The sequence below is a fragment of the Ochotona princeps genome, chromosome 4 (genome assembly GCF_030435755.1).
Source record: "Ochotona princeps isolate mOchPri1 chromosome 4, mOchPri1.hap1, whole genome shotgun sequence".
Classification (NCBI taxonomy): Eukaryota; Metazoa; Chordata; class Mammalia; order Lagomorpha; family Ochotonidae; genus Ochotona; species Ochotona princeps.
In genome coordinates this window covers 31,395,245-31,411,414 of record NC_080835.1, presented here as the reverse complement: position 1 = coordinate 31,411,414, position 16,170 = coordinate 31,395,245, and the positions used below count along the sequence as shown (strand labels likewise).

The window sequence follows — 16,170 nt, the reverse complement described above, 5'->3', positions numbered from 1 at the left end:
GGCTCGCTGCACCTCCGAGTGGTGGAGGCGACCTTGTTGTGCGTCGCCGTGGCAACGCCCGGTCGCTTCCGGAGGCTGCGACGGGTGGGCGGGGCCTCGGCGCCGCCAGGGAGGGTCCGCGGCCTGCGGTTCCGCGCGTGGCGGCTCGCGGCGTGCCGGGCGCGGGCGAGGTGCGGCCGCCGGGCTGAGGGCTTGAGTCCGGGTATTTGTGTTTTACCCTCTTCTCGGGTCAGCTAGGCCTCCGCGGGCCTCGCTTTGAAAGGCTTAGCATCTGTTTTTTAGTCACATTCCTTGGAGCCGAGCTTTAGGGTTTCTTGAAGGAGTTAATATCCAGTCTAGGTCTTCCTGGTTGGAGGCCTGAGGCTTTTTCTCCACTCCCTATTGCTGGTTGAGAGAATGTATCATAGTATCGCTTTTTTAAGTCTCTTAATTGTATTAGGAAGTAAATACAAGGTTTTGGCCTAGTTTACTAGGTATTGTTGGTTTATGTTGAAGTCCTAGGCTGGGGGAATTAGTTCTAATGTTCACTGAAAAAAGTGGGGGGGGGGGGGACTGGAAATAGACAAATCTATTTGCTAAGGTATCTTTGTCAGGATGTTTTTTTCAATAGTAAGATCTGAATTTCTTCATTTCTTATTGTCCTTTTTAAAAATCCCTTTAACTAGAAAGTATAGATGGCAGATTTTTAGGGACACAGTAATCCAAGGCAGAGTTAAAACTCTGCCCTCTTGGAGTTTACCTTCTGCTATTATTGTGTAAATAGAATGGCCCATGACACCACAGGTGCAGAGCGTTAAAACCCTGTGTGGACCCTGCGCACACATCTTAAAGACATTAGTTCTTCCTGAAAATCGGGAGCTTTGTGGATGATATGTGACACATGCTATGTGGTTGTTTCTGAACATTAGATAAAGCTACGTCCTGTTATTACTACGGGTATCTTAGCTAATGACTAATCATTGTGTGTTCGTAGGTTTGGTAATAAAAGTGAAGATTTTTCACTGTATTTCAACTGGACTCATTGCATAGTACTTTCAGTATCTCAAACATTTTATTAGTAACTTTGCGTATGAAACGGCTTTTACTTTTTAAGACAGCTCATGAGATGTAAGTGTGGTTCCTTGTGTATCACAGAAAACGGATGTCGCAGGGATTCGCTGCAGGAAAATACTTGTTTTCAATTGTATGCGCAGGTCAACTTAGAAATAAGTTATTTGAAATAGTTTTTAGATTGGCATTAAGGTGATAATCTGGTTGGTAAATAAGCTTATCCTGCTGTTAGGAAATTCTATTGGTAATTGGTGAGGTAAACACAAGTGTTTTACATTTTGGCCTGATTTGGGTACCTGTGCTGCAGAGGCTCATCAGGTGTTTCCACACCTAGTTTTAATTTCAGTAGCCACATAGCAGTGTTCAGATCTTGAGATCTGTATTCTTAAGCAAGTACATATTTTGTTAAAACAGTTTGGCATTATAATCAGTGCCATCACTGTGCCAGCTGGCTGTTTGGCAAGACTTTCCCGATGTTACCAAAGGATAGGAGAATGGAGTATTTTGTAAGGAAGCAGGAAAGAATCAAACTTGATAAAGAGCTGGAAGAGTCAGAAAGTCCCACCTTCCATTAGAAAAAAATGGAGTACTCTGTAACTGCAGTGTTAGAAGAACACAATTTTACCTAAAAGTTAACGTGCCTCAGGCAATTGAAAAAAAGAAAAAGTATATTTAACGCGGTGATGGTGAGGCCTTGTTCATTCCCCCGCAGGAACTTGAGATCCTTGGTGACCTTTGCGTGCGGGGTTCCAAGAGGCGGAACGGAAGGCAGCCAGGCCTGGGTTGCTGGGGCGGACGTGAGCCCCACCTGTCCGTCCCTGCCAGCGTCCCCCTGGGCGCCGGGTTCGGTCCTCCGGCTTGGCCCAGCGCGAGGCCGACCGAGTACTCTTCGCGTCCCAGGTGAGCAGCTCCTCTTTTAGGGTCGTCCGACAAGCCCCCTTCCCACCGCCTGCCTCGGCACACTTTCAACCTGACTTTCCAAGTTTCCCGACAGTTTTCCTTCCCCGACAATTGTGAAGGCGAAAGGAGTGTTCTTCCCTTAGAACGTCTTTCACTTTCTCTGGTTCCCGCGCTAAGCTCCGGGTCGTTTAGAATTGCATTTATGTAAACAGGATTTCCCTGCGGTGCTGGTAATTGTTCCTACACTTGAAGAAGTTGTGTTCACAGGGATTCATCACCTATAAAAGCCGCGACTAACATCCAGCGGGCCGATTTTGTCTTCTCAAGAGTTGAAACTGAACTTGGTCAGTGGAGTGAAGTTAGGAGACTTGCTGGGACCCCGCAGAGCCCTCCTGGGTCTCCTGTGACCACAGGGACTTTAATCTGAAGTCTTTCAAGGTGGCTGGCTCTCCTGAGACGGAGGGAGGCTTCTGGGTTGTCTGAAAGGGGCTTGCTAGGAAAAGAACTTTGCTTAGGGTTTCCTCCGGTTTTACAATTGTTACTTCCAGAAACAACCACAGAGAATGGATTATTTGTAGCCTTTTCTCCATTTTGGCACAACTCAGTAGACAATGAACAGTGAAAGGCTTCAGGTGTTGTACGCTAATTACAGCTGAATTAGGTATATGTACAATGTACACACTGAATACAGTACAAAATTACCTAAGCAGGTGATAGCAATTGTTTTTATTCTCTGTTTACCTAATATGATATTGATGCATACATTTAAATTTTGGCTGCTTATGCTTTCTCACGTGAAATAATTTAGACATAGGGCCCAGGAGCTGTAGCCTAGTGGCTAAAGTCCTTGCCTTGCATGGGCCAGGATCCCATATGGGCGTGCCGGTTTGAGTCCTGCCCACTCCACTTCCCTAGCAGCTCCCTGTTTGCGGCCTGGGAAAGCAGACAAGGATGGCCTAAAGCCTTGGGACCCTGCACCCACATGGGAAGCTCGGAAGAAGCTCCTGGTTCCTGGCTTTGGATTGGCTCAGCTTTGACTGTTAAAGCCAGTGGTAAGCCAGTAGTTGGAAGATCTTTCTGTCTCTCGTTTTTTCTGTAAATCTCTTTTTCCAATAAAACTAAGTAAATGTTTAAAAAATATATAGAGAGAGTATCGCTTGTGTACGTATTTCAGATTGCACTGTTTAGGCCTTTAAACAAAGTCCTCTTTTCGGCATCTTGTCGCCTTCTCTTGTTTTCAAGAGGAGTAGGGCCAAGATATAAGATGTTGATTTCTTTGAAATAGTTGAATTGAATTCATGAGACACCACAAATACATAGTAATTAAAATATTGTTAAATTATGTGGGAATATTAAATATTTCTAGTGTGCTCTGTTTACAAGCTCAGGATTTCTACACCTGGGAATAGAGCAATTGTGTTATAGTTCTGGCTTTGATGAGCATTTAACCTTTGGAAGTGTATTTAATTTCCTCATTCTCCTCATCTGTAAATGGTTGTGGTGAGGATTGAATGAGTAATACATGTGTAGTATGCTTATAATAGCAAGTGGTATTTATTTATTTTAAAGATTTATTTTAATGGAAAGACAGACTTACAGAGAAGGAGAGGCAAAGATCTTCCATCTGCTGGTTCACCCCCAAATGGGTTCAGTGGCTGGAGCTGAACTGATCTGAAGCTGGGAGCTTCTTCTGGGTCTCCCACGTGGGTGCAGGGTCCCAAGGCATTGGACCGTCCCTTTTGATTTCCCAGGTAATAAACAGGGAACTGGATGGGAAGTAGAGCAGCCAGGACACGAATTGGCATCCGTATGGGATCCTGGTGTTTGCAGGGTGAGGATCATCCAATTGAACCATCGTACAGTGCTAAATAAATGTTAACTATTTTGTAAAATGAAAGAAACCTTAGTTGAGTAGTTGAGTTATGTTGTAATCAGCTTCTAATTAGCATTTTGGTTAATTAGATACTACTTAATATTCCAAAATGTAAAACACTTTTTAAAATCACATTTGTCACAGAATTCTTTGGAATATATCATTATTAAAGTTGATGTACTATAAAATGATGTCTTATGCATGGTATACTGATATATTTGTGTTTGGTTCTGTGTAGTCATTACTTGTGATCAGTGTTTCAGCTCTAGATTTTCAGTTGGAAATGGATGCAAATATATACTGAAATGGAATTTATGTTTTTGAAGTGTTTTGAGGATGTGGCATAGTAAGTTAGGTGAGATTTCTTGATGTGGGAATTCATAGAAATGTTACTTCTGTGTGGAGTTTATCTGTTCATCTCTTCCCTGCCCCTCCCCCTCAGATAATCCTAAATATTCCATGTGATAGTAGGGACAGAATGATGTGGGAGTCTTAGAAGTCATTATTTAGGATGAGAAAAGTTGTGTTTACTGATTATTTGTGGTTGTGTTAAAAAATTTTCTTGGAACTGATTGGGTAAAAAAAAAAACATACTGTTTTCAAAAGGTCTTGTCCATGTCTTTATATAAACAATTTCCTTTGAGTTTACAAGAATTGTAGATTACAGAAGAAACTTGAACAAGTGTGAGAATTCAATGTATGTTTCACTTATTGCTTGGTGTTGGGAATAGGGATCCCAAAGCAAAGGCGATAGGATTTGCCAACGTGTGCTCAATTGAGTGTTTATAAAGTTGTAATTTAAACTGATACACTCCACGGATGAAGGCAGGGGTGAAGATAATTAGAGAGTATGGAAGATTTTCAGTCTTCTTTTCTTTTTGAATGTTTGTGCCTTGTCTCCTTCCAGGGACAGTGACTCATGTAAAATTAACTTGAAGATGAGACGTCAACAGTAAGAGAAAAACAAGTGGAAGAACATGAAATAAAATACCACCTGAATCTAAGCTAGGATAAATACATATAATCCATTCGGTCATCCAGCTAACCTTTCAAGCGAACAATTTAAACTTACTGGAATTAATCAGATTCAAATATTATACCCCAAAACCGAATGACTGAATAATCAATTTTCATGTCCTTGATATTTTCAAATAATGTTCTTATCAGGTCACATTAAAATTGCATTTAGATTGTGTTTCTGCATTCTCTTTCTTCTTTGCCAAAAAGAGGTTAGTTACTTTAAGATCTTCCATGATGAGTCATTTTTTGATGAGTTGAATATTTCATATTGTTTTGCTTTCTTCTAAGTAATGTTAACATTCTTTTGAAAAAACTTAGCAGCCTATTTTTAATTTTTTTCTAGATTTGTTGACCTACAGGATGCTTCGATACTCGTGTTTTTATAGGATATATAAAGAATTTCCTTCATGCTGGTTGGAATTCGGCAGGCTTAATTTGGGATCTTGGCCAAAAAGAGTGCATTCTACAGCTGAAAGATGTAATGAGTATGAAACCCAGGGACATGCGTCTCAGATTGGACCTCAGGAGTTCCACAGTTCTCAAGAAAGAGATTTTGAAGTTATGCCTAAATTACACATTCCAGTGATGGTGGATGAAGTTGTTCGTTGTTTGGCACCACAGAAAGGACAGGTGAGTGGATTGTCTGTGGATTTTTTATTTATTTTTATTCATACCACTTTTTATTGAGTTTAAAATCATTATAATAATACCATTTAAAATGTGTACTTCAGAGCTCTTTGGAATATTTAAAAGATGTAACTTCTACCACCATCTAATTCAGGAACATTTTCATCATTCTAGGAAACCTTACAGTCATGTTAGATTTATTCCCCACTGGCCTCCTTCCCTTAACTCCTACATCTACTAACGTTTTTCTGATCTCTGTGGATTTGCCTGTTCTGGACTTTTCCTGTTAATAGTCATATACGATGTGAACTTTTTTATGTACTTTCCTTCATTATTCTTTCGAGTTTCATCCATATTGCAGCACATAAATATAATCTTTTTTCTTTTTAATAGATGAATTGTTCATTTGTAGGATATATGTTTTGTTTACCGGTTAATGGATATTCATGTTGTTTTCAGTTTGTCGCTACTGTGAGTGCCGTTGCTATGAACATTTGTGTATAAGTTTTGGTGTGAATGTGTGTCCAGGTGTCCTTCTGTTTTGTTTTGTTTTGTTTTGTTTTTTCTCCTTTTTTGGCTGTTTATTTAGGAGTGGAATTGCTTAAAACCTTACTAACCTGAGGATCTACCAAATAATTTTCCAGAGTTGATTACTTTCATCATATAACAGTTTTAAAAAGAACATTTTAAAATGTTAGTATTAAATGAATGCTCATGAAAGTTTTTGATTATTTTATCATTTTAGAAATGAGTAGAGACAAAGCCTTGGATCGAAATTCATGTTCCTTGTTATCTTAGCCTTAGTTTCAAGAGTTCTGCTATGTTAGGATCCTTGTGAGAAAAACAGTAGAACATATATATATATATATATATATATATATATATATATCCATTTTGTATTTCCATAATGAAATAATGAAAGAGATTTCTTCAGCTCACACTGTTGGAGGTAAAAGTCAAAATGTCTTGGCAGTGGTCCTGGTAGAACCCACTAGGCTGCATCACTGTGTGGTCAGTGACGTGGAGGGAGATAGTGTGTGAAGGAGAGAATATCTGTCACATGGTCAGTTTTGTTCCTTTATAGCAAACTTTTCAGCAAAACTAGCCTAAATCCCTTGAAAACTGTATAAATTTCTTTTTCTGATTAGTTCTTAGTAGGCCCCACCTCTGTCAGCATTGCCATGCTGGGGATCATACAGGTAACAGTTGACCCATTTTAAAACAAACCACAAGTACATTATAGCTACACCTAGGTGTGCACACAGGTGATGCTTTTCCCTTATTTGCAGGGTGTCTGTTCTAAGACCTCTGGTAGATATCTGCAACTATATATAGTTCCAAATCTGTCAATACACCATTTTGTTTTCCAGTTTGTATTCTGTAGCTTTGATTGGCAAAATTCTGAAACTAGATTGCTTATTTTTAAACTCTTTTCTGAGAAACAAAAAGCTCTTAATTTGGTTTTCCCCCTAAGATTTACTCTTACTCATGTTGTATGAAGTAGTTTTTATATGCATGAAATATACTAGAATTAGTGGATGTTGCTCACACATAAGTTACTAGTGAAATGAAGTGGGCTGTTTCATCATGATAATGTTGTTTATCCTTTCCTTTGGCAATTTATACACAAGAGAAGACATCCAACATTCTTAAATGTGTTTATATCTACAAGGCATCTTGCTCAATGCTCTCATGTAGTAAGGATTCCTGAAAAAATATGCATTAAAGTGTAAGTTAAAAATTCAGTTGGCTGAAAATTTATGTTGAATGTGGCTTTATTGAAATGAAATTCCCTTCATTTTCTTTTAAAAATTTGTAAAGCAGGCATAGAGCATTTAAAACTAATCTCTACAAAATTTTCTGAAAGGCATAGAAATATGATTTTTTTTAAAGATTGAGTTATTTGTAAAGCAGGAGATAGAATGTCTTCCATCCTGTTGCTTACCTTCTGAGTGTCTGCAACAGCTGTGTGTGGGCCAGGGTGAGGCTAGGTGGCAAATGGGTGGCAAGGTTTCAAATACTTTGATCATCCTACACTGTTTTCCTAGGTACGCTAGTAGAAAGCTTGTTCAGAAGTGGAGCAGCTTACGGATGAATTGGCGCTGGGATTTGAGATGCTGGGATCACTAGTGGCAACTTAGTTTGCTGTACTATGATAATGGTCCTTGTGATTTTATTTTTATTATACACACTCATGTAGGAGGAGGGTTTGATTTCCATACATTGATATATGGAGATAAAAGAGACCGCTAATAAAAATTGGAACTCAATTCAGTTTCTTAACTTTGACTCTGGAAAACATGAACCAAGAAGAGCATGTTGTATCAGTTCACGGAACCCTAGTGGCTAAACCAAGTATTTTATTTTATTTTATTTTATTTTTAATTTATTTTATTGTTGTTGACAATCGTTACACAGTTAATTACGGTTAAAAAAAAAGGTTGAGGGGGTATAGGGAAGTGGGTAATACTATTATGTCCATATTGTTTCCATCATGTATCCGAGGTAAAGGGGAATATTGAGGGAGAAGCCCCACCTGGTTTCCTGCCCACTCCGAGTCCCTGATGTGGGGCATGCTCTGAGATATTTGCTCAAGTGGTTTTAATAGTTCTCCAGTTATGACTCGCTGCCAGTTTCGCTCGATGAGGTCGTCCACTGATTGATATGGTCCATCATAAAGTCTCCATTTGCCCCATATTTCGCTGCCAACATATAGCTGAGATGAATGATTGACCTGTTCTGTCTTCTGTCTTTTCTTGGTTAGAGTTCTGAGTCCAGCAGTTCGATTGGGGAGATCTCCAAAGATACTTTGAGGTATTCCCAGACCAGATTTTTGTATGTTCTAGCAAGCACAGGGCCCGGCACAGTCCATCACCCCGATCAGCTGGTGGTTGCAATTGCTGGGTTGGTTCTGTTTTCAGTCCCGAGTTGCACTGGAACCAATGGGTGTTGCAGTCCAGTCTGGTTCGGCCCTTACATCAACCAGTGGGAGCTGCAACCTAGTTGGGGCAACCCACAATAGCCCCCACCAGACCCACCCCCTACCCTGATTTGCCAGTATGTGTAGCGGTAGACCAGTCTGTCCCCCATCCCATTTGGCTCTTGTACTTGTCAATGGGTATTAAAGCTTAATTCCATCTAACCAACTCAACCATCCAGCCCTCACGGATGTTGTTGAGTGCCTCTCTGTCTAGCCACCCCAGCCCCCGTCCTAGTTTTCATGCCCTCCCGCTGGAGTAGTGACCCAAGAAGGGGGAACCCCTTTTTCCCCTCCCAGGTCTCTCTCAGTCCTGGTTTATGTACTCTTTAGGTGTAAACCAAGTATTTATTGCTGGAATAAGCCACAAAGTAAAAAAACAAACTCCAGCATTTCCTAGAGTAAATCAGTATTGTATCTGCCTTTTTTCTTAAACCAAATAGAATAAACTCAAAGGATTTTACAATGTGACCTATTCTGCTATTTCTTTCTGCCCAAGTTCCTGACAAGTGTAATACTGGTTTATTGTGACTTTCCATTGTTCTGATTTGAGTTGGACTTTCCAGTAACTTAATAGAAAGTTTAATTTTATGAATGTTATCTCTGGAAACTTTCATGTAATGTATACATACAGATAATGTTATTTCTTTTTCTGCTGTCTGGAAGCTGGCTTTATCACTGTTCCCCTTAATCTTAAAGTAATAAAGAGCTAGTGAGAGTCCTTGGACAGGAAAGGTCTTCATTTCATTCAGAACCTGTTATTTGCTTTTCTTTTTCCTGAGCTTTTTCCCAAAAATAATTGTGCTTTGCAAGAGGTGAGTCATACACTCACTTTTATCAATCACCCAGTTAATTATTACTTTTCACGTCACCTTTAAGAATGAATTTACAGATGAAACTTTGGATCATAACAGGAGCTTTAAAAAATGTAAGTGTATTTATTAAAGTGAGGACATCTTTGTGATTCTTTTTCTTTAAAAAAGTACGTAAAATGTTGGCATAAGGACTTTCTTCAAAATCATTGCTATTTCTTGTGAATCATAGCCAGTTTAATACATAGTAATTAACTTTGGAAAGACATTCAAAATATTTGCTGATTTTTGTTATTAACAAAATGCCTTCTCCTATGAGGTGGTGAGGGACCTACACTACGATTATTTCTCCTTACTTAGTTTTTGCTATTTGATGTTCTAGATGAATTATCTCTCCTTTTGGTTGTACCAGTTGTCCAAAAAATGTTTTATTCCTTCCTGGGAATTTTTGCAATAGTCTGTGCTGATAAGATTTCTAAAAACTGGAGAAAATAAGGTTGCTCTTGCCTAGTTAAAGTGGTAGTTTGGAGGAGATAGGAGGCTTTGTGTTCTTTTCCTAGTAGTTGCACTCAAATAGCTTGATGCCTTGGTGCTTCTGTAAACTTGTAAAGGAAATGTTGGACATGTGAGGACCAATACCTGTAGCTGTGAAGTTTGGTCAATTAGCTTATGGCTGAACCTCAGATTCTTCCTCTGTAAAATGAGTAAATAGAACTTATGTCTCATCTTTACTCTGAGGATTATATGCAAATTAGAATTTTATCTTCCAGTAGTATGCACTCAGTAAACATTAGCTGTTACTCTTATCGGAATAGGAAGTATTAAGGTTGGTAGCTAGTTAAAAACAACAAAGAAATCGGGAGAAAGATGCCAAGTGGCACCAGCATGTCTAGAACTGAACAATCACTGTTTGGCTCGAACTGTATCTGTCATCATCTTTCAGGTTTTGAGTCAAATGTTACTTTCTTAGTGCTTTCTCTGAGCCTCTAGTTGAAACTGTGAGTTAAAAACGGTTCATGGAAGGAGGTAGCATTGTGGCACAAATAGGTTTCAGCTGCTGCTTATAATAGCAGCATCCTGTGTCAGAGTCCTGGCTACTCGGCTTGCAATCCAACTTCCTGCAGTGTTCCTGGGAAGGCAGCAGAAGGTGGGTCAGGTGGTTGAGCTCCTGCTGCCCATGTAGGAGACCATGATTCCTAGCTTTGCCCTTGCCACAACCTGCCTATCACTGAGTGGAAAATCTCTATGCCTCTTTCTCTATTACTCTACCTTTCAAATCAATCATTTAAAAAGTTCATAGAAAAAATTGTGTTAACTTTTAGTTCCATTATTCCATAAACTTATGGAAGCACTCTTGTCTATTTATTCTTGGAATCATGTCGTATGCATTTTTCCCTCCTGGTGCTTATAATAATTGATTACTATTGATTTTAATTTTAATGTTTGTTCAGCGGACGACTCTCTTGGTAAACTGCCCTCCAAGAAACCATAGATGTGTTTGGGTTAACGTATCTCTGATACCTAGTGCAAGACTTGCCATGTGGTGTTTTTGTGATGATGTTTTACATGAATGATTAAAATGTTGCTTAGGTACCAAGATTTTTATATTAATTTCAGTGTGGTAGGTGTTATCTGATCAAGTAACTGGAAAAACTGGACTTAAAATTGCTGAAAGAGGAATTTTTCTAAGGGGACTAGATCAGCTGCGTAACACAAGGAGATGCATTATTTTTCCCTAAAAAACAATGATTGAAATTTAACATGCAGTGGACTGTGTTGGGATATATGTATCAATTACTTTGCATTTGCTTTTCCCAGTGACTTGCTAGTTTTAGATCATCTTATTCACATTTTAAAATCTGGTTTGGAGGGAATTTGGAGGTGGTGGAAAGGGAAATCCCTGTGCCTATGGAACCATATCACTAAAAAAAAATAACCACTCAAAAATATTAAATTGGGTTTTGTCAGTGTATCCCTTTTCACATGTCTCTGAAGGGGCACTGATTCTCATTTTTCTATTACTAAAAGTCCTTGTCCTTTTTGCAATTATAAAGTGTATTTACAGTTATAATTTGCGCTGTAATTATTTCTGTATTGACACGAGATCAGAATTGTCTTAAGAACAGAGGTTTTTTCTTTGTGTTGTTTGAAGTCCCAGTACCAGTATAGTACCAGTGGGAGAGCAAAAGATGCTTCACTTGTACTTAAGCTGATCACTTATTGTTATTTTGCATTGATTTGATTGACTCTTATTGGCACATTGGGACATGAAGGTAAAGCTAATTTGGACTTTGTTATGTAGTAATTTTTACTATTTTTAAAACATATTTATAAGGAAGTCCTTTGCTTTCTTAAAGATTTACTTGATTTGTTTATCTGTTTGTAGGAGTTATAGAGAGAGGGCCAGGCAGGGAAAAAGCGTCCATCTGCTGGTTTAATCCCCAAATAACTACAGCAATGAGCGCTGGATCAGGGCTGAAGTCAGGAACCAGGAGATTCTTCCAGGTCTTTCACTTGGTTTGAACGGATTGCCAGCTTTTGGGCCAACTTCTACTGGATTTTGCTGGCAATTAAAAGGGAACTGAATTCAAAGTGGAACAGCTAGAACATGAACCAGTGGCCAAAATAGATATTGGTGTCACCAATACTGGCTGTACATACCATGCCACAACTTCTGATACTTCTGATAATCTTGCCGTGTATTCAGTATAATTAAAAATAGTCTATAATTTTGGAATTCACATGTAGTTTTTTACAATATGTGTTCCAATACACTTCCTGAATATCCCTCATAGCTATTATACATATCGTATATATTATGCATCTCATACGTATTATATATTATACATATTAATTCTAAAATCTTTGGCACCATATGAAACTTCTCTTTTAAATTTTAGTTTCCATTAACTTTTTAAAATGCTGTCTGATATTTAAAAATTGTGTTATTGTGGTTTCTGATTATCTTTGATTTATTATATACTCTATGTTATCAATGGCATATTTTTTGTTAGTTAACTTAATGGCATGCTTATTAACTGTTACTTACTATCATTTAAATGGAAGCTGTGCTGCCTGGTAAGTGGTGAACATTTTGCCTGATTTGTTAAGATATTTAAAGCCTTTAATGGAGTCAACAGTGTAAACACAAAGCCATTATATAGACAATTAACTATTGAGTTCCTAATTTGATTATTTAACTGATGAAATCTTTGTATTAAATGTTTCTATTTAAAATTTTTTTTTAAAACTCTAATGGGTATTCTTTAACCACATCTAACCCAGAATATCAAACATAGAAATTTCCTATTACAACATTTTGGGTTAGAGAGAATTATCAAAGTATGGAACCTCCTGGTATATTTAGCATATTTTTCCTAATGGCAGTGTATGTAGTTACTGGTTTTTATGAACTGCTTGTTCATACCATGTTATAAAGAAATATGGGTAAATGATGTACTAATGAGATTTTTGGTTATCTCTTTAAATACTACTTGATAACATATAAAGAAATAAAATGTATTTAGTAAAAGTTACTCAGTTGTGGCCAAAGTCTCTAATAATTCTTTAAAGTTCTATAAATGATTGTGTTATTGATAACTAAGATTAAGATACATCTTTGTGATTATTTTTGCATAGTGGTGGGCACTGTTTAAAATAATGGTGTCCTTTTTTTCCACGGTGTGTGGAAAACATGTATAATTAGAAGACTATGGAAACGCAATTTATGTTTTTAATTTTGCTTTGAAATACTACCACATAGCTGTGTGTGCATGTGCAGATAGGTGGGTATGTGTGTGTGTGTGTGTGTGTGTGTATGTATTTATTTGTGGTTAAATATATGTACATTTTCACTTTCAAATTTTTTGAATGGTTGCCACCCTTTTAGTAAGCTCATCATCTACCAAAGAATTAATACATTTTTACCACTGCATTTAATTCTCTTATTTGGAGTTTAGAAGTAAATTGTTAATAAAGGACATTAGATACTTATGTACCCATTATTTTGCCTATCTAGTATCTTTAAATTGTCTTTCTTACAGTTTTATATACTTTGTTGTTTAAATGCTGACCTTATGCTTTTGCCTTTACCTATTGAAATATGAGAATTGGGATGTAAAAAAGAATGAACCACAAAGAACATATTTTTAAAGATTTATTTTTTTACTTGAAAGAGTTACGGAGCGAAGTAGAAATAGAGATTTTCCATCTGCTGGTTCACTGCTCAGATAACCTCCATGGTTAGCTTGAAGCGATCCAAAGCCTGGGGTCGGCAGCTTCTTCAGGGTCTCCCACACGGTACAAGGGCCAAAAGCCTTGGGCCATTCTCTGACACTTTTCCAGGCTGTTAGCAGGGAACTGAGGTGGAAGTGGAGCAGCTGGGACACAAACCAGTGCCTGTATTGAATGCTGGTGCCACAGGTAGAAGTTTAGGTTTCTCTGTTCACTACAACATTATTTTACATGTTTGTTCATTGGTAGTTTTACTTTCTGAACGTGTGTTTATTGACAGCTTCTGGTTTCGGATCCAAATAAGTGACAAAAATATGTTGCTGTTCTTATGGTACTTATATATTAGTTGGAGTAAGTAGATGGTAAATTAATTATTACATATAACAATAATGTTGTATGGCAAAGAGTGAGAATGCTGTAGGAGTAATGCTATAAAGGTAAGCTAGGACTTTAAAATAATTGTACAAATACAAAGGTACTTGAATGTTCAAGGGAATATAGAATTAAGATGTGCTTATTTTGGTGCAAGAACATTTTGAAATCCATGCTTGATTTTTCATAATACATATTTCCATGACCTTTGTGAAGATGCAGTCACGTAACCCAGAACATAAGTTTTTTGTGATCAAGAAAAACGATACTGTTTAATATTAAAAAGTCCTATGCACTGAGTTTTAAATTTATCGAAGAGTCATTTCTTGATTCATAAATAGAGATGCCCCGTGAAGGAAACAGAAGTCTACTTGGATATGGGAAATTTATTAAAAGAAAACAGAGAAACATAGGATTTTTTTTTTTAATCACAAAAGCCCTTCACATGAATCATCTTGGGTACTGGTTACTGTCTCTTTAGGTAAGCACTAGACCCTGATCGATCACTAGTGTAATCACAGTTACTCTAAGAGCCTGGATGCATCAGTTTTTGTCTTTTCCTGTTATTCTGAGCTCCATAATGTTTTTGTGAAGAGTTTTTAGGAAGTGTACCTTGACCTTTTGAGGTTTTCATACCATTGTATTTTACTTTTCTACTTTCTAATATCACAAACTGATGAGCTATAAGTAGCATACCTAAATGTTAAACTAAGTGCAAAGGCTATTTGTGACTCTCATCTTTTTATTAGTTTGTAAACTCTCTTGCTGTTTTCTTTTGGAGGAGGAGGTGCTAGTGGTTATTCCGTGTTGGTGAAATGAATCCCTTTTGCCAGAAATCAATATGCTTTTTAATTTTTTTTGAGGAGTGTTACTTTAGAAACATGCATTTTTGTAGCTACTTATTTTCCCTGACTGTTCACCTGACTTGTTCTTCACTATTGCAGATATCACTATATCACACATTTCCTATTTATTTTCTCTGTATCCTATTTAGTACTTTTCTATATTTATAACTGAGTATCAAGATGAACCCTAATTCATTTTGTCAAGTAGTTATGTTCTTTCTGGAAAGCAAAATAAATACAGTGGATGCTGAAAACATTTATAAAGATGGAAGATTTTCCACAAGAGGCCAATGTATGCAGAAAAGGATATTATTAATCATAACAATGTAAACTTGTGTAAAATTTTACTGTTGCACAAAATTTTACTATCCTGTAGTGTTTTCATATATTATCATCTGTGCTTGTTCATTGTTACTAATCTTACCAGTTATTTTGTACGTTGTGTCAAATGTAGAGAGGAGACAAACTAGTAACAAAGGAGATTGGACTAGACATCTTTAGGTTAGTGAAAAAATCTTGTAGTGTGCTTTTTTTTTTTTTTTTTTCCCTTTTCATTCTAAGTCTTATGTTCTAGCACTCAGCCTATAGTACCTTTAGGGCCATTTTGGCTGATTGCCTCTGGAGAACAGAAATACTTGTCTGAACATTTGAGTTTGTGCCTGTGATTTAGTAATTTGCAAAGTGGTTCTGTTTTTGCCTTCAGAACTTGATGCAGAGAGGAGTCCAGACTGATCTCATAGGTCAACTCACTGGAATTTTTGGAGCTTGAATCCAGTTTCACCTCTTAGTCTTTAAAGGAAGCCATATTAGTAATGGCTGCAGAGGAAAAGAATTCGCTGCAACAAAGGAACTTGATAAACTGACTACAAACACTAAGTGTCTGAATCTTAGAAATAGAGAAGTGTATGGTGTCATGGGAAACAAGCAAACCTGTAAGAATTATTTGAAAGAATAAAGTGTAAATTTGTGTAAAGGAGGGTGACCATTTTGGCACAGCCTTGACATGTCACTTGGGGTTCCTGCATCTCTTGACAGAGTTTGTGGATTCGGTCTTGGCTGTGCTACTGATTCCTGCTTCTTGCTAATGTGTTACCTGGAAGGAAGAAGATAATGGCACAAGTGTCTAGCTTCCTGCCAGCAACATGGGAGACCTGAGTTGAGTTGCCAACTCCTGGCTTTGGTCTGGTCCAGCTCATGCTATGATGACATTTGGGGTGTGAACCACTAGATGGAAATTTCATTTCTCTCTCTATTGCTTTTGCTATCTCTTGCTTTCAAATAAAACATGAAAATAAGAAATAACCTTTTTTGAAAATTAGTTTCAGAGAGAACAAGAGACAGATATCAATTACTCTTCCCTCTGCTAGTTCACTCCCCAGAAGACTGCAAAAGCCAGGGTTGGGCAAGGCTTAAGCCAAGAGCTTCATGTATGTCTCCCAGGTGGGTACAGGTGCACGAACA

The 16,170-nt window shown here is 37.7% G+C and overlaps 1 protein-coding gene across 3 annotated transcripts in view; it reads left to right on the top strand.

Moving 5' to 3' along the window:
• Positions 1–52: 52 nt before the first annotated feature.
• METTL15 (methyltransferase 15, mitochondrial 12S rRNA N4-cytidine) overlaps positions 53–16,170 on the top strand; it is a 160,477-nt gene continuing 144,359 nt past the window's right edge. The window contains exons 1-4 of one of the 3 annotated variants that reach the window (XM_058663239.1): positions 53–170; positions 1,763–1,950; positions 4,731–4,775; positions 5,187–5,473. In XM_058663239.1, coding sequence (XP_058519222.1) covers positions 5,204–5,473 — 270 coding nt within the window. In that variant the 5' untranslated portion in view covers positions 53–170; positions 1,763–1,950; positions 4,731–4,775; positions 5,187–5,203. Of the gene's footprint in view, positions 229–1,762; positions 1,951–4,730; positions 4,776–5,186; positions 5,474–16,170 lie in introns of all 3 variants that reach the window. The other 2 variants (XM_058663237.1, XM_058663238.1) reach the window with 2 other exon arrangements.